The following is a 17,595-nucleotide window of genomic DNA, read 5'->3' as shown; positions in this document are numbered from 1 at the left end:
TTCGTCACTTTGTCAACTTATTCTACATCCACATGTTCTCTTCTTATCAGCAACGCTAGACCTTTGAAGTATGTCACCAAGTACTTTTTGCGTCTTTGAGACCTCGGGATTTCACATCTGCTTGATCACCTATACTTTGATTGATATCCGTCGGGAGAAGAAAAGGAGCAGACGATCATTAGTAGAATTTCGTATTGGGAGGAAGCCCCTCCTTCTGATCCTCCTCCCAACCATCTGTTTAGTAATACCTACGAAAACTCTTGAGGATAAAAGGGTACGAACCAATGCATCCCCAAAATCTTCCAGTAGCGCAATGTCCCATTCGCAGGACTGCACGGGCTTAGGACCACGGATTTCTAGATCCTGATCTAGAAATCCTTTTGTGGGAAATGTTTTTGCGACATCAAAATCCATCAAAACCACACTCTCTGGAGTACCTGGCACGATGAGAATACTTTTGGGCTAGATGTCATTGTGGACGACCAAGGCGCCGAGGACTCGAGGAAGGGCTTCCATAGCCTTGGCGAGGCGTTCTTTCGAGTAATCAACGCAGTTCAGCGCTTCAGAATTGGCCAAGTATTCCATTAAGATGGCACTTGGGTGAAACTTATCATTCAGAAAGCTGTTGAGCCACAATCGGTGACGCGAAGGATCAAGTCGATCGATGGAACCATAATATTTGGGGACCAGGCCGGTATCACAAACACCAGAGGCATGGAGACTTGTGTATGCGTTGATTTCATTACGAAAGCGATTCTTATCGCGACCCCTCGTGGTGAACCCCGGATCACCATTGTCATGGAACTACAGAGTTAGTGTTGTGTGGTTCAAGGATAGTTAGACTGAGAATGCTTACCACCTTCAGCGCATAGCGCTCTTTATAATACTCTACCTCAAAAATTGTCGAGGCTGGTGTGCGCGCGATCTCCGTTTTGAATTGTATCAAAGTTGAATCCAGTTTGGCGAGCGGTTCGGGCACCGTTGTATGGAGAAGAGATGCTTAGAGAAGAGGTGTTAAGGCACCACAATCAGCAGAATTAGACCAATTATTCACCGACGATGTGTAATTTCGAAGAAACATAGGTGGCGACGCTATTTTTTTTTTTTAATGGAAGACAGATCGATAGTTGGGCGTTTCGCTTCCTTTCTTCCAAAATGCGAATCCTATGATGTGATGAAATGCAGTTGGGCGGTAACGTTGGACGTGCGACCAAACGAGCATGGCACTTAAGCAGGTCGAACAAACAGTCACTCGGAGGCCAACAATTAAGCGCTTATTTTATATTAAGAATGGCTGTAGCTTTAAAAATTTTTTTACTCGGTACAAACAGTTTCATGGTGTGTATTCAAATTTCTCCGCTATTCTATTTTGCTCTTCCATGCCTTATTTATAGTCCTCAGTAGATAACTATCTTATATCTCCTTCTGCTGCGCTCACGGCTCTCTGATAAACAGCGACCCTTTGTTCCGATAATGTAAGACGCTTATTCAGCGCTTCAAGATACTCTAACTCCTCTTCTGTTTGAATTTGCTCTTTCAAACCATCCACCTCATTGCGCGCATACCCGAGCTCTCTCTGTAGACATTTCAGTTCTAGCAATGCAAGATCTTCTGCCTCCACGTTTTCATCCTCATCATCCATCACCCTGTGAACGCAATATGACCTGACCTGGGCTACCTCAAATGAATCTCCATCGAAAGAACTAGGCCACCCATTTTCACGATACAACTCCTCCAAAGGAATAGTGTACATATCCCATTCCAGTCCAGTACCCTCTCCACCGCCTGGAATCCAATACAAACTGCGATACCATTGTAGAATATCATGCAGAACTAACTCCGCGGGTCTGTGTGGAATATGCTCAAAGCTGTTCCGATTTAACGAGTTGGATTCTTTCGTCGGATAACCTTCAAGAGCGGGATCGGTCGTGTCCCAGCTCTCCTGATCGATAATCCACATGACATGTCGTCGAGTATCATACAGCAACACGTTACCATGATTGCCCAGACTGGTCAATGGAGTGACCCAAGGCTTCATGTATGGGCCCTCTTCGTCTTCGAAATTAGGCTCCGAGGGATCCCCATAGAATGGGTCGCGGCCTTGCTCGGCCTGCTCGATATCTCTAAAGTCGGCAAATTCACCAATTTGAGTGAAGGAATCTTGCCCCGCAGAAAGCGTATCAATATATGGCAGGATACTGTACAGATATTTTACTGATGGATCCAGGTCGAGTTCGTCGTAGGCAGGCTCCAGATGGGTATTGTTATGTGGCCCGAGCTGGATGCCCGCGGGTTGTATGTAACGCATTCTGGCCAGCTCTTGGTATATCTCAAGCATGAGATCGGCCACTTTATGAAGTCGGTCTTTCTCCGATGTGAGCGTTGTCATGATGAGGGGGCTAGCATTGATAATCGATGTTCGGTATCGATGCAACGGGAGTGCTACTAACGCGATGAAAAACACCACGAAGACAAGACTGCGGAATCTCATCGCAAAAGTGTATGCCGGCTGTCACCAATGTCCCTTTCTTTCATGGAATCATGATGGGAGAGAGTAGGTCATTTTGAATATCCGTGTCGGCGCATTTCCACAGGTTTTGCGGCGCCACAACTGGGTTTGATGGTAAAATAGCCGAGGACTGACCAATCAGCGCAACCATAATGGCGGAGTTTAGCGACCCAAGCCAAAACGCGCTAGTGTCCTTATTTCTGCCTGAATATGCCTGAATTTAAAGAGGCGATAACTAACGAACTAGCCCGAAGTAGTTAGTTAGACCATTGAGGCTAAATGGGAAGAAGCCAAAAACCAGAAACTAATTTCGCCGATCCCAAGTCTCTCGACCAACAGTTGCGCATACCGTCGGCGAATTTTGTAATTCCAAGGTTTACACATTTTTTGTCTGGGTGCATGTGGTAGACAGCGACCCAAGTTCAATACCCACCTCAAGTTAGTAGCTACTATACGTACTAGTAATACGTATGCTCATGACGTTATTTATATGATGGATTGGGTCATATGTATTGTTTGTACCTGATAAAAATAACATTAAACGCCCTTCGCCTTACAACCCGATCGCACGTGTCCTGTAAACCTTGGAATATGTTCAGTGAGAATGGTGATCTGCGAAGACACCTTGTTCCGCGCACGCCTTTCGACACTCTTCCAAAATTCTTGCCTGCTTAGCGACATGCCCGAGTCGACTGATAACTTCTTTGTTACCATCGTAGAATGTAAATACAGCATATGGGATGTTCACATCTTCACAAAACTCCTGGACATATTTCTGCGTCTTGCGAAGGTTATGACGAGGGATACGAGGATACAAATGATGAATTGCCTGGAATTGGAGTCCGCCATGGAAGAAGTCCAGCCATTGCGGACAGTCGACGTCCATCGTTGTCCGAAGCATCTTCTGAGGAAATGACTCTAGAGGACCGAGGTCGGCTGTAGACATGGCATAGTGAGAAAGCGTAATCTGCACATGTAACGGTGCAGTAACCATATGGGAGATCAACACGAAGGCGATACGGCTCCACCAGCTGGGAATACTGAGATAAACAACTCCGTAGCCAAACCATGTCCAGAAGAATACTTGGCCAGAAAGCTCAAACCAACGGTGCCACCAACCAGCGCCGTGTTGGGGGCTACGGCCCACGATGATATGCTCCCAGCTCAAAAAATAGAGATTGAAGCGGCCAAAGAGTAGAATCGGATAGTATAGATAATGCTGATACTTGACGACTGCTCGAGATACCACGTCGTATTCCATAACTCTGTCGTAGTATGTGCTGCGTAGATTGCCGAAGAAACGGTGTGATAGAGCGAAGAATGGCATCAGTTCAATATCAGGATCATGCTCTGGGGCATTAGTCATGATATGGTGGACATTGTGGCTTCGCTTCCACCATCCAAGGCTGAGTCCGCCAAGGTGATTGGCAATGATCATTCCAATAGTAGTGTCGATTTGAAAGTCATGTGTGATACCCATGTGGCCAGCATCATGGGCAGAGAACACTAGCTGATGCCAGAAGCATCCTAGGAAAAAGGCTGATAGGCAAAACCAAGATCGTTGTAAAAAGAAGACAAAGAGACCAAAAAGAAGGCTGTATCGAGATATCTCAATGGCGTAAGCAGAGTAGTTGCAATTGTACAGTCCAGCTGCACGAATACGCTCATTGAGCTGGCGATATTTGTGGGTGATTTTTAGTTGCTCTTCACTAGTGATAGGAGGGTACTTGGAGGAATCTAACAAAATCTCGTCCTGTGTGCGAGCGTCCATGACATATCCTCCGAGTCCTTTGTTGGTTTCCTCGGGGGGAGGGGTGGTGCTGACCACGGAAGATATGGTAGATCTCGACACCCGATGTCTTAAAGTGTGGTCGGCTGCTTCGAAGAGCGGAGATGGTGGAGGTGAGCACTCCTCGCTGGAGAGATCAGAGTTTGAAATCATGTCTTCCTCAGACTCTACCTCGAGTTCGTTATAAGGGCGAAAGTGACCACCTTGAATGGGAGGAAGGAAATTTGTCCATGTTCCCTCAATTGACCCGATTTGGAATTTTTTCATGCTCTGAAGCGCTTCCTGTGAGTGTAGTCTTGGTTGTGTTATTATAATGGAAAACTTCAATTGAGAGGAAAATGAATTGGTGAAGACTTACGCATTCACTTCATCCGTGGCATCTCTGCCTATCATGTGCTTGATTGCTAGGGGACCACCAGGGTGAAATTTGACCCAACAATCCAGTTTAAGAACTTTACCATCGAGGATGATAATGTACTTCTCATCGGCAATCATGCCCTCGATTTCACGTCTGGAAAGAACATTGTCCCTGGCCGTAGGCCGAAAAGTCGACTTGCTCATCGACAACGGTTGAAGAAATTCGCAAATGTGTTTAAGACTGGTATTACCAACGATAGACTTTGGTCAGGAATTTGTATTTGAAAAGGAAGGGAAGGAAGAAGCAAAAAGAGCGAAAAGTATAGTAGAAATTAAAAAATAGAAAATAGAAACGAAAGTGTTTTGAGATAAAGCATTTGAGTAGGTTAGGTACGGAGTAGAAGATGTAGGAAATTGACACGAATACGAGTGAACGCCCCCATTTACGGTGCTACCTATTCTCCAGAACGCAACGATTTCCCACAAAATGGCTAAGGGGGCGGAGTAGTGGGCCGCTTTGACAACAAATGAGGGATATGAACACGAAAGATCCTTTAGTGGAGGTGACTATGATACGGTCAGGGGAGATGGTTTAAGTGGAGAGGCATGTCTTAGGTGGCGTATATTGACCATGTCACGACAGAGCAGGTCGCAACGAGTGACACACAGGATGGCTATATATGGCTCGCCAAGTGGGTCTAACCCGCACCCATAGACGCGTCTTGAGATCCCGCAATTATTACTCGCTGAGTTAGAACAAGCTTAAACCTAGAGACTTGCCCCTGTCGGAGATTGGAAAAAAGCCCATCGCGAAAACTAGCCACTCTGGCCATGTGTCTAACTAGTCCCTCATGACAGGTGTGATCGAGTTCACATTTGGAATCCTTCATTGCCCTTCATATCCCGTGTCAAGATCGAAACGGCAGAGCCTCGGACTATATGGACATTACGTGTACAGCAGTGGCAAAGTTGAACCCTTGGAGACAATCATGAGAATCATTTTTTATCAAATCTGGTACAAGTTAAACGACCCCTTTAAAAACCAAATTGCGATTGCAGAATTAAGCCAGAGACCCTAAGAGGCAAATAGATCTTCCCCTGTCACCATCTTGGCCGCTCCAGCCCCACAAGAGGTGGCGACAGTTTTTTGAGCCCTTACACCCTACATGAATGCATCACTACGGCCGTAAATTAACGAAGGACACCCTTTACTCCGTAAACAAAAGAATCCTCGCTTGGTCGGGCCCGGCCTTGATGTCATTTTTGTGGATTTGGGGCGCAGCTTGCGATGTGGCGAGGGGGTTTCGAATGACCACAATCGGCTCGTCTTCGTTGTAAAAGTGGGCCCGCCCGCAAATACAATGTGCGTTAAAGGGGAAATCCAACGAAGAATCATCTTTTTGCAACAAGGCTTGTTAAATCCATAGCCTATCATCAGGCGGGAAAGGAGGACATGTACAGTAGAAGGACTACGTACGGAGGACGAAGTGCAAGTCATAATAAAAAATGGGGTCCTTTTCTGTTCTCTCCTTTTTCTTTTTTTTCCTCTTTTCTTCTTTTCTTCTTTTATCCATTCAGATCTCCAGGATTGGTTGATCTAAATCTACTAGTAGGCAATCGATTGAGCAGTACTGCGGGTCGAACAGTAGCGCACAGGGGCCAATCCTTTGAGGCAGAGATTCAGAAAGATTGATCAAAATCATGTATGTGACCTAACTGGTATCTCCTTACTGATGCTTAGATTTTGGAAAATACCTGCATGTTTGAGGTAACACAGTGAATTTACAGTGGTGCCATGATGCTGCGAACGTCGTGACTTTGGGGCCGCTGTGACCAATATTCAGTATCAAATGCAATTACACACTAGCATGTGTCAGTAGAAACAAATCATCAGAATTAGACCAGATAAGCAACATCGAAGATAATCTTGCTCCACTATGGACAAAACATACTACTATTATTGGATATATCTATTCTCTTAAGTAAATTTGCAATTCAGATAACCAATCGTACTATTTGAAGAGAATGCCTACTAGGTAGAAAGCTATTAAAAGTTCTTTAAAGACGCACTGTGAGAGAGCAGGGGCGACCAAGGAAGCAACATAATCCATTGAACCTTGAACGTGGTACTGGACACGAAGACACTTCGGAATAAATTTTGACTTCTGTATCATGATGGCCAGCCTTAGCTCCATATTTGATTTCTTTCATCACACAGCGGACGCTACATATATTCTTTGAATGATTGAAATCCTCTATAAAAGATGAATTTATTTGTCAAGTGAGCTTTAACCCCGGTCGCAAGAAAGAATTGGGAGGAATCATTGTGAGACACAAGAGTGCATCGGGCGCATACAAAGACACGGATAGTAAACAAAAGTGAGGACAACAGTACGAACACGTGATGATACTATGTAGCTTCATGAAATTGAGCTCACCAATGATGAGAGGTATAGAGACACACAAATGTGGCGAAGTGAGAAGGCAAACGTCCATTGGTCTATTTAGAGGGGGAAACACGAAGTAACACATGGCGTACAACATCACAGAGAGATGTTTCATCTCTATCAATCGTTGCCTTGTCATAGACAGCGTATCCACAAATTATCATGTACTATCCAATGGCAGATCTCGCTTCGTCCATTACGCGGATGCTAAGATACGGCAAAGAAGAAGGACACTGCTCCACAGTATCGGGGACGAAGAATGGTCCGACGGACATTTGAACAGCCTAAGACATCACTGAGCACTGGAAATTCCTAGAATATCATCAGCCCCATTCAGTGATATCTGTACTACTAATATCGTGAGGTCACTGGTAGGCATTTTGCCTAATGCAATACTATAACTAGGATTTCTATCGGTCGCTATCTCCTATATACTTGGATGCACCAGAAACATCATTGTATGATGCAAGTGTCTCAGTTAATATTAATCTGAGTTTCCAGAAAATAACCAACAGATGATTGGGACAGAATTGAACTGGGTTTTTATAAAGTCTAGGTAGATTAGCGGAGTAGCATCTCCCCAAAACTCTTCAAGGCAGCTTCATTGTTAGCAATGCATTTGTCAATATCTAGGTAGCCACTACTAGCCAGCAAAGAGTTCTTCTCCAGGTTCCATTTCGGGGTTTCTTCAAACACCTTCATGTTGAGATAACATGCGCTTCTTCACGGGGACTTCCATACGCTTTGATCCAGTCCGCAGCATGTCGCGGGCTTGTCCGTAGTCGTGCTCCAGTATCATGAGTGAGTATACCAGAGACACAGGTGACGTACTTGCCTTTCGCTTTCTCTGCTTGTACAAAAATAGATTTTGCGAAGATGTCCACTGAATCCTGTGTCTCGCGCCGAGGAAATGCCCACAGTTCCTGGAACGGTAGATATTCAAAAGTAGATTCCGAATGAGCCGGACGTGGTGGAAGGCTTAAGGATGGGGAGGTCGACAAGGTTGCTCCAAAGTAGCCGACGTACATGAACGTGGTTTTGGTAGCAGGGTTGGGGTTGGATTTGCGTAATATGATGTGCCCTTAGGCCCTGCAGTCAAAGTATGGCACGGCGATGCATTCTGCTTGCTATTTAATAATAGTACAAGTGCAAAACAAAACCAGCTAGGTCGGCAAGTCTACCTCTTCCGCATTTCCAGGTAGAGTGCTCCAGATAAAGTATTTCAACTTGAAAGTTTGTAGCGGCGACAAGTCAAAGTTTCGAATATTTGGGGATACCCAGGATCAATTGTATGATACCTCGGCCTTTTACTAGTAGATGAGGATGACGCGTAACATCTAATAGTCTACCCGTGGAACTGGGGCTGCATGTAACGAACCGATGCCGAGTTGATGCCGATATCGAGGTTACGAGAAAGAATAGAACATTGTTATTATATAATAAGGTGTCTACAATCTACTAGAATAGAGAAAGGTATAAAGAATAACGAATAACAACATTGAGGACAAGGGAAGAAGAGAGAGCTATGCTACGTATATATAGGCGGATACCCACTCTCCAGACGAATTATCTGATTGGTCTATATCCGAGAGTAGGTCAAACCGGAAAACATCTAAACATGCAAACATACCCGTCCCGAGTCTCCTCCATATAGTTATAGTACAGGTTACTTGTTACTATAGGAGGAAATGCAGGACGTTGCATGGCTGTCCTAGACCGAAGATAGACTAGCGCTTACTATGTTAGGGTTAGTGCAAGTACTAGCAGCACACTTTCATTAGGCACTTCGAAATTCCGTTGCACGGAGGCCCGTGTCGAAAAGGGGGGTTTACTGTAGCCCCTGGCGGCTGTAAGACGCTGGACTCCTGTAGTAAAAAGCACGACTCCCAACGCTTTTTACGCCCCGAAGCTAAAGCATACCAGTCAATCGGTAGCTAAAGGCAAAAAGTCATAATTTTCCAGTTCCGTTGCTCTTAGCCATATTTCGCTCACCGGTGAAAACTAATGCAGCTTGGGTAGCTACAGCCACAAATTCTCTTGACGCATCGACAATAACAACTTCGACATCAATCCGACCATTCTGGACCATCTTTATATGAATATGACTATATAGCCACTCATGCTTATGTCCCAAACCGCTTTGCTTGAAACCGACGTTAAGAGTTAGGGTGGGAAACCAAACCGGGTTAGCATTCCCGTAGGTTCTGTTTAAGAGTTCCTTGTCGAATTTTGTTCATCGGGGTATTGGTATTTAATACTCCGAGGGCACTGATAAAGACAGATATGAGGATATAGGGTAGCTCGATTCAGCCAGGTAAAGATAACCGTTGAAGATTTTGATATAGATGGTATTTGGTTGTAACAGAAGGTTATATAAAAAGGTTGGGACTTGGAGTACTGGGATACTCTTCCGGAACATCTCCTATGCAATCAAGACTCCGATTGTTAGGATAATCTCTTCGCGTCCGCATAATAGTGCTTTGGGGCAGGTATCGTTTAGAATTAGTTCGAGGATGATGCCGCTCGCTGTGCATGAACCACAGCCGCTGGGGATAGCGAGGATTTTCCCTGCGACTCATTGTCCGACTAGTGGATAGTGACTATCAATGATGATGCCTGTCTTCGGGTCGACGCCTCCCCAGAAGCTGAGTGCAACATCACTGGCTAACAGTTCCCCTTCGGCAAAGCAAGAATGACTCGCTTCGCTTCAATGGTCTTCTAAGTGACATGTTAGGTCGAGCGAAAATGAGTGGTGCTTGATGCTTACGGTCATCTCTTCGGCATTTGGCTAATCACAATACAAGGGAAAAGAGAGGCATTTCTTGTTAGCTCCTTCTGCTTTGAGGAAACTGAAACCCGAAGAAGATCATTCAACAAATGCGAAAAAGGCCATTGGTGTCGGGAGAGCGCCCCGATGCACGGAGAGGTCGCTGTACCCCACGACCCCCGCATTGACGATCTGTACAACACATACATCCAAGCTTGGAGACATATGAACCGTTAGATAATTACAAAATTAATTCTGGGTTCATCTTATACTGTTATGTATGCACCCTTTGAGGGGGGTGGCTCGCACTCCTGTCGGATCAGCCATCCGTGCGACGAGTGATCATTGTGATGAGGCCTGAGGTTCCAATGTTTCTTCATGTCGTGCCTGTTTTAATTCCGCAAGGATCTTCATGACCTCCTGACATCTGCCATGCAATGAACCAAAAATGTTTTTAAATCCTTCCAACGCTCGCTCGTACATCGTCTCAGCTTCATCTCGTCTTCCTGACTTGGCGTAAAGCTCGCCCAGGTTGTCAACGGCTTCGAGTAGTGAAATTTCCTCGCCGCTGCATATTTTCTCGAAGCCTTCCAATGCTTGTTTAAGCAACTTTTCAGCTTCTTTGAAGTTGCCTTGACGAGTGCATAGAAGCCCCAAATTATTCAATGCATTCAGTGTTGCTATATTATCGGGGCCGAATCTATCCTGATGTCCTTCGAAAGAACGTTGGAATAGCTTCTTCGCATCACTGAGCTTCCCTTGATCCATGAGCAGAAGGCCAAAGTTATTTGTTGTGTGAAGTGTTGAGTCGTCATCTTTACCGAATCTCTTTTCCTTTTCTTGTATAGCACGCGCGAACATTTGTTCAGATTCATGAAACCTCTTCTGTTTCCAATATACAATGCCCAGGCGATCAATTATCTCAGGGACTATTTCAAGATTTGATGAATCACAACCCTGAGACAGATCCTGGAGCGCCTGCAGCGCCTGACAATATGTTTTTTCGGAATCATCTAGCCTTTCATGTTTTCTGTACAAATCGGCCAAGGTAACCATGGTGTTAAGAGTTGAGAGATCACTAGGGCCAAATAGAGAATTTTTTGTCTTTGCATCCAGGACGAGTCTCAGCAACTTTTCGGCCTTGGGTAGCTGGCTAACATTTTTGTATAGCCTCCCAATTGACTCTATTTGTCCGAACATTGACACATCATTGATCCAACTGTCAATTTCTTTCTCTATTATATAAGAACACCGGTTCGCATGTCGAATGAGGCGTTGCTGCGTAGCCCAGTATCCAGAGCTGCGCCTCGAGGGTACATGTCTACCCACACACGTCACCGCAAGCTGTGCCATTTCAGAATTCCATTGGCGGTTTAGAACATATACAGTCCACGCATGTACACAGCCATGCATGCTATATCCGCTGGACTCCATAAGCCTTTCATGGGAGATGGCATTACTCTCAACTAGCCCATGCGAACAAAGTATTCTCATTGTGCTGTCGAAGCTTATTTGATCTTCTGTTATTTCTTGATACCAATCAGGTACACCATCAGTGCAATTCTTTAGAAGCTCGAGCCATAAGTCCTGATTATCAAAGTATGCCCATAATTGGAGTAGAATTGCGGACAATGGACTCTGTTGTTTAAGACGATCCAGTGAGAGATCCCATGTTGAATAAAGCGTGTGCTCGTATGAAGGCAATCTTGGAGTTCTCTCTTGTAGGCGGAGCCATTTTTCGCGGTAGTAACAGAGATAGTCGGCGAAACTCATTGAGGCTTGATAAAGATATGCCCCAGCTGCGGCAAGGGCAAGTGGGAGTCCGTCTAGCTGATGAGCTAACTCTCGAGCATGGGCATCTAAATCTGGTATTAGAAAATTTCATTGCATGGATGGTGAGCGTACCATTTTCCAAGTTGTCTCGTTGCGATGTAAGGGAGAGAACTTGCAGGCTTTGTCTAGTTTCACGAAACTTTTGAACATGAATCTGTTTGCCAGCTTTGAGGTGTGATGACCTGGTAGTTATAATGATAGCACCATGTTCGACTGTTGGTAGAAACGTGCCAAGGGCGAGGGATTGGGGATCGTCATTTCCTGGCAGCTTTGGGTTGTCGAGGTTGTCATATATAAGAAGCCACTTCTTGTTATTTGCGGAATTGAGCCATTCTTTGACGATATCGACGGCTTCATCGACATTCTTAGTTTTGGATATACTTTTGAGGTGCGGCAATGAAGGGTGATCGCGAAGTATGCGATCTGTGGCGTTCAAGAAGCTTTTCTTCAGTGTATTAATATCTCTGCAGTCAAGCCAGAATACGGCTGAATAGTAATCTCGATATCGCCTTGCATAGGTGGAAGCAATTTGTGTCTTGCCTATTCCACCTAGGCCATGTAACACTACAGCCTGGCGAGCATTACTGCTCTGGAGATCTTTGGCCATTAATGCAAGTTCATCTTCTCTACCAACAAAACTGTCGGCTAGTGGTGCTTCGGGCAAGGCGAAACTAACAGCAAAAGACTCTTGTGGGTATTAGTGACAGTAAAATTCAGAGGGAAAATTATTCATCACCTTCAACCACAGGCATTCTACGAATTTCTTTGACTGACACCACTGAGAGTAATTCCTTAGCGAATGCCGCAGCCATTGCTGCTGCATATTCCTGCCATTTTTTGTTCTTGTGGGAGTCAGCGTAGTCGCAGATCCCTCTTATGACAATCCAAGGCTTGTCATTCATCAGTCCAGCTGCTTCCATCTCGACGCAACGGACACTGCCACCCAGGGCCTTGTTAACTTTATCTCGAAATATGGCATCTTTGATGACCTGGTTACCAGATGCAATGAGACCATAGTGTACGCAGGAGTCTCTAGCCTTTGTCTTTATTGTCATAGCTTTATCGCAAAAGCGACAACTTGCTTCATCTCCATCTTCATCATCCTTGTATTCGCAATGTACAGCACCGTCTCCCGGATCTTTTCGAGTAACATGATGATAATCTGGTTTGAAAAGTACATCCTCTAGCAGATCAGGTCGTGCATACTTTGCTGACAACCTTGGCCATTTTTTCCTCAGGTCATATAAATATTGGGATGCCTTCGATCCATTCATTTCATGCTCGGTTTCTAGCCTTGCCAAAGCGGTCAACAAGGCGCTGGGCGGGCTGTTGAGCGACCCGATCCGCTTGAATGTGCCGTGTCCTTGCGCTTTGCCCATATCCCATTGAACCACCCCAGGATACTCATTCGTTGGCGTACTGACTACAACATCACCGAGCCTAACTTGAGGTGGTATTCCGCCGCCAATACCCACCATAACCCCAAATTCGATGGACCGGAAAGTGGAGAACATCCAGCTTGCGGCAGTTGCTGATGAGTTGTTACCGATCCTGCCACTTGGGAGACAGGCTATGACAACATTGTGTTTGCCAACCGAGCCAAGAGTGTATGTATTGGGATCATTAGGGGGCTTGGAAAGAACTGGGTGTTCTTCATCCAACATAGCAATCGCTGCGGTTTGTTCTTTCGACAGTGCACACAGCCACCCAACAGAGTAGTCGTCATAAGTCAAATCAGACGAATAATCCATCTTTCTCCTCTTTATCTGCCTTGACGAGCTTTCTTCATCGCTGCCGAGTGATTTATGCTGCTTCGACATTTCAACGTAGTGTGCAACCTCGATTTGTTTGGGTAAGCTGAAGGACGGGACCTCTTCTGATCGACGAATTACGGTAGCTGTGGTGAAATATTGTTGTACACGGAAAAAAAAAAAGGAAAGCTCTCGAGAAAAAGTCCACCGGTTAACCTCGGAATGATTAAACCTCAAAGTCTGCTAATTTTGGGAGTGATAAGATGAAGGATGTGAACCTCTTGCGAAGGTGGGAAGTGCGAGCGGCCTGCCCCCAATCAGCCTCTCAAAATTTTGCGGGCCGACCTATGAAAGCTAGCCTGTTCGCGCCGGATGCAGAGGCGGCACCAATGCCTTTTGAAGGCTGAAACGCATGCTTGGTGCCTTTCTGCGCCAGGGTTGAGCACCACGCAGCGCTAGTCTATGCAGCCTTAGTTAGCCTGCGTTGCAAATATGATTTTCATTGGAGACTTGGCAAGGGACGGGCGTCATTGACGTGGCATTGACTTGGCATTGACTTGGCATTAAGTGTGCTGCCCAATATCATTAGACTACTCATGCAGTTTGATATCCTTGGCACAGCCACATTTACGGGCGGGGTTGGTGAGCTAGAACACAAGTAACCGCTCACCCTGGGTATCATTGGGCACAGTTCTTGCAACTCTATCAGCTCACCTGAACGCCAATAATCAACATCTAACGTCGCCATCGAAATATAGGAACCATGGTCAGTAACATCATCAGTTATAGTAATGTTGGATACCTGATGAGGCAGCAAGCAGTCGAGTCAGTCAAGTCAAAGTCAAAGTGACCGGTCTTCGACCGTTGGCGACCCTTCGAGCAAAACAGGAACTACCACACATGAGGGAGTAAGTCTATCGCTATATTCATTTAAACACAGCTGCGAGATCCTGAAAATTCTTATCAACTTGTTCGGAACAGGGAGTAAGCAGATTTCTTTGCAGATGCGAGAGGGTAGTTGACTGAGTGCCCATGAATTAGTCTGTGAGTATCCTTTGAAAGGCCTAAATAACGGGCGTGCACTGACACTCTGATAGACGGTATTCAAACTACTGCTCATATTATTCAGCCATCAATCAAATAAACTAATGATCACAACTCACCATGCAGAATGCAAGTCCACTGGCTGTCGTCAATCCTCGGATTAAAGCCTGCCCTAATGAATTTATGTGACAGAGTGTACGCCAATATTACCAGAAATGAGCCATGTGACTGTCTCCAGGACTTAATGAATGGAAATCAAACAGAAAGTCAGCAGATATTTTTTTATTAAAATTACTTTCAAAAAGAATTCGCTAACGTGTTGACACCGATCAGTCGGTCAGTGAATATCCATATTTGGAAATCTCAGGTTGGAAGAGAGCAAATACTGAGTTTAACGGGAGCAGAATGTAAAGACTTTGCATACATCGGTGCCCTTGGAAGATCTTCTAATGTGGAAATATGCAGGGGCAGGCGGTGCAGCTAGACGGGCAACCGTATACGCAAATGGGGGAACAGGCATGTTCCATAGTTATGATAAATCAGTTTACGGGTGAAGATTGGCTAATTAACCTGGGAATACCAGGAGGTAAATCCATTACTGGGTATCAACTAATCAGGCTCGAGTTGTGGCTAATGGATTCGAGTTCTTAACTAGGCGGTAAGAATCAACTTCAAATTCCCATATTTACTTGTCGATGAACGAGCGAAGCTGAGAAAATCCTAACCCCATATAGGCAGTATGTGGAAGTTTATCTCTAAACTTTGAGTATCCTTTTGTATTGGCTAATGTATGTGAAATACAAGACGGTAGATATTCCTGGAGATATCAAACATTTTCTGAGAAGGTATAGACAAACTGATGGAAGACGGCTTCAGCTTGTAAGTCATTGCCCGTGTACTGACTCTAGGAGTGCAAAATGCTGAACCGAATCAAACCTTGAAGAAAGTAAGTGAAAATCCAATCATATTCCCGCTAACAACCGGATATTGGCTTATCCATGGGAATTTATAATTCAGGCGGTAAGTGAATTTAGGTTTGACTCCATAGATGTCAAATTCAGTAACTTGACACTTAATTTGTGCATGGTACAGACTGTAGGTGCTTTTCCTCGATGACAATTAACTTTGAACTCAAGGTGGCCTGGTGAATTTGTGACTTAAAAAGACGGTACAGTCAGTAAGTTGATATCACGTTTTCCCTTGCTTGACTTCCTGGGTCTCCTTCATTTTCCTTCCCTATTTCTAACATATCTTGTCTCATCAGTACGTAAGTGTGCCACTGCTAGGTGACCCAGCAAGATGGAAAGGTTCACCAGGCTTGAGCTCAATTACGAAATAGAGAGTAAGGAACTATTGTTCAACGTGAATACTTACTTTGGAGAATGAACTTGGCTGAATTGCAGGTACTTTAGAAGGTAGATCTGACCTATTTCACTTATCAAATCCGTGATCTTCGAAGACTAACTTATACTTTCACGTGAGTTAGGCAGTAAGTTATCCATCTATCGGCCGAGTAATGAGCAACAATATGCTAATATGAATGGGCATAACTCAGAATGTCGGTGGACTCCAAATTCCTAATTATCAACATTTGAACCATTCAAACGCCCAAGGCTGACTGGCGCATATGCTCGAAATAGTACGTCAGTGGATCAATATAATCGAACACCTTCGGCTATATCCGAAGCCTGAGATAAATATTGATGGATCTGATCGATTTAGCAAGTAAGTGAAATATTTCTCTGAGTAATGGAGTAGAGTTTGCTGACCAGGATTCGTGGTTTAGGAGGTGAATTTTGCCATTGATTCACCGAAACAATGTGTTAGGCAAATTGAGGCTAATTGTTTTGGGTTTTAGCGCGTGAGTGAATGAATATTCGTATGGTGACCAAGTGATACTGGCCTAACACTGGATATAAACATTTTAGGCGGTAAGTGGAACTCTACCTCGATCGAGGCACCACAAAAGCTAATGACCTATGGACGCCATTTATAGGGCGTAAGTGGATATATTATCTATCTATTGTCCATCTATGAATAGGTTCAAGACAAAAGCAACGCCATGTTGACATCAGCTTTTGCATGGTATAGAGAGTGAGTATTAAGATACCTTTTCACTAGCGGATCAGAGAAAAACAAAAACCGATAAGCTAACCCATGATCTTTATAGAATGTAAATGAATACCAGAAAGTCAATCGATTCAAGTTGATGATTTATGATAAGCTAATGGGCACATCGTCATAATTAGAGAGTATGTGGATATTTATACCGTACCGATAGGCCATCACTGTGGTCAAGGGACACTGAAAAGAATCTTGGTTGACTGATTCATGAACAACATAGGAAGTACGCAGATGAAATCTTACCATCAGCCTCAAAATTTATAAAAGGAAGCTATCGCTGACATGGTGATATTAGTTGGTAAGTAATCTCACATATGATAGAAGGTTCTAATACTGGAAAATGGCTCTTAGGCTTACTCCTATATCCCACAGCGAGTAAGTGATTATGATACCAACTTAAATCCAATGATCATAAAATTCTGATTGGGGTGTAAAATTTAGATGGTGAGAGAACATCTATACATACGCTAACTGACCAATCTCATATGAAACCTAACTACTCAATATCGATATATTAGGCGGTCAGTACTGAGTATCGGTATATGTCGTGACAGTGGTCTAGTATCCATGGCTAACGGAGATAAGTTATATAGCAGGTAAAGAGTTCAACAGACTATGTGCTGAGTTAAAGAGCGCAGACTGAAGATGGTGTATAACCCAGGAGGTAGTCATACCTACAAACCTGTCCAAGACTAAGTCAGACTAATCGCTGATATATATGGGATATTTAGCAAGTAAGCATATAACCAAAGAGAGGCTTTACAGATAATCAAAGTCTCGTTAACGAACGTGGATATACTAGACGGTAAGGCTGTACCCAGTTAAGTTTTGTGAAAGACGAAATGCTGAAAAGTCTGAAATTGCAGCCGGTAAGAGCCTATCTATGCATATACTCATCAAGGTCTGACACTTATTGCTGCTTACAAATATCAATGAATAGGATGTAGGTGATACTCCATACCTAGGTATAGCTA

General features: G+C 44.4%; 6 protein-coding genes across 6 annotated transcripts; all 6 read right to left on the bottom strand.

Moving 5' to 3' along the window:
* Positions 1-178: 178 nt before the first annotated feature.
* Positions 179-414, bottom strand: N7478_001899 (uncharacterized protein; the record flags this gene model as incomplete). The annotated part of the gene is given in 2 exon segments (XM_056918113.1): positions 179-234; positions 249-414. 2 exon segments carry the CDS (start codon positions 412-414, stop codon positions 179-181), a joined length of 222 nt encoding a protein of 73 aa, XP_056783724.1.
* A 48-nt stretch (positions 415-462) lies between these two features.
* N7478_001898 (uncharacterized protein) lies at positions 463-1,081 on the bottom strand (the record flags this gene model as incomplete). The annotated part of the gene is made up of 3 exons (XM_056918112.1): positions 463-804; positions 857-999; positions 1,024-1,081. 3 exons carry the CDS (start codon positions 1,079-1,081, stop codon positions 463-465), a joined length of 543 nt encoding a protein of 180 aa, XP_056783723.1.
* Positions 1,082-1,408: 327 nt separating this feature from the next.
* Positions 1,409-2,389, bottom strand: N7478_001897 (uncharacterized protein; the record flags this gene model as incomplete). The annotated part of the gene is made up of 1 exon (XM_056918111.1): positions 1,409-2,389. The coding sequence occupies one exon, from the start codon at positions 2,387-2,389 to the stop codon at positions 1,409-1,411; it is 981 nt and encodes a 326-aa protein (XP_056783722.1).
* A 715-nt stretch (positions 2,390-3,104) lies between these two features.
* Positions 3,105-4,859, bottom strand: N7478_001896 (fatty acid desaturase; the record flags this gene model as incomplete). Its single annotated transcript, XM_056918110.1, has 2 exons — positions 3,105-4,593; positions 4,657-4,859. The coding sequence occupies 2 exons, from the start codon at positions 4,857-4,859 to the stop codon at positions 3,105-3,107; spliced, it is 1,692 nt and encodes a 563-aa protein (XP_056783721.1).
* A 2,941-nt stretch (positions 4,860-7,800) lies between these two features.
* N7478_001895 (uncharacterized protein) lies at positions 7,801-8,130 on the bottom strand (the record flags this gene model as incomplete). Its single annotated transcript, XM_056918109.1, has 1 exon — positions 7,801-8,130. One exon carries the CDS (start codon positions 8,128-8,130, stop codon positions 7,801-7,803), a length of 330 nt encoding a protein of 109 aa, XP_056783720.1.
* A 2,081-nt stretch (positions 8,131-10,211) lies between these two features.
* On the bottom strand, positions 10,212-13,522 carry N7478_001894 (uncharacterized protein; the record flags this gene model as incomplete). Its single annotated transcript, XM_056918108.1, has 3 exons — positions 10,212-11,728; positions 11,775-12,389; positions 12,439-13,522. 3 exons carry the CDS (start codon positions 13,520-13,522, stop codon positions 10,212-10,214), a joined length of 3,216 nt encoding a protein of 1,071 aa, XP_056783719.1.
* Positions 13,523-17,595: the final 4,073 nt, after the last annotated feature.

This window comes from Penicillium angulare, assembly GCF_028827245.1.
Source record: "Penicillium angulare strain IBT 27051 chromosome Unknown utg000002l_segment0_segment0, whole genome shotgun sequence".
Taxonomy (NCBI): domain Eukaryota; kingdom Fungi; phylum Ascomycota; class Eurotiomycetes; order Eurotiales; family Aspergillaceae; genus Penicillium; species Penicillium angulare.
Note: the sequence above shows the minus strand (reverse complement) of the source record. Positions and strands in the feature narration are given on the sequence as shown.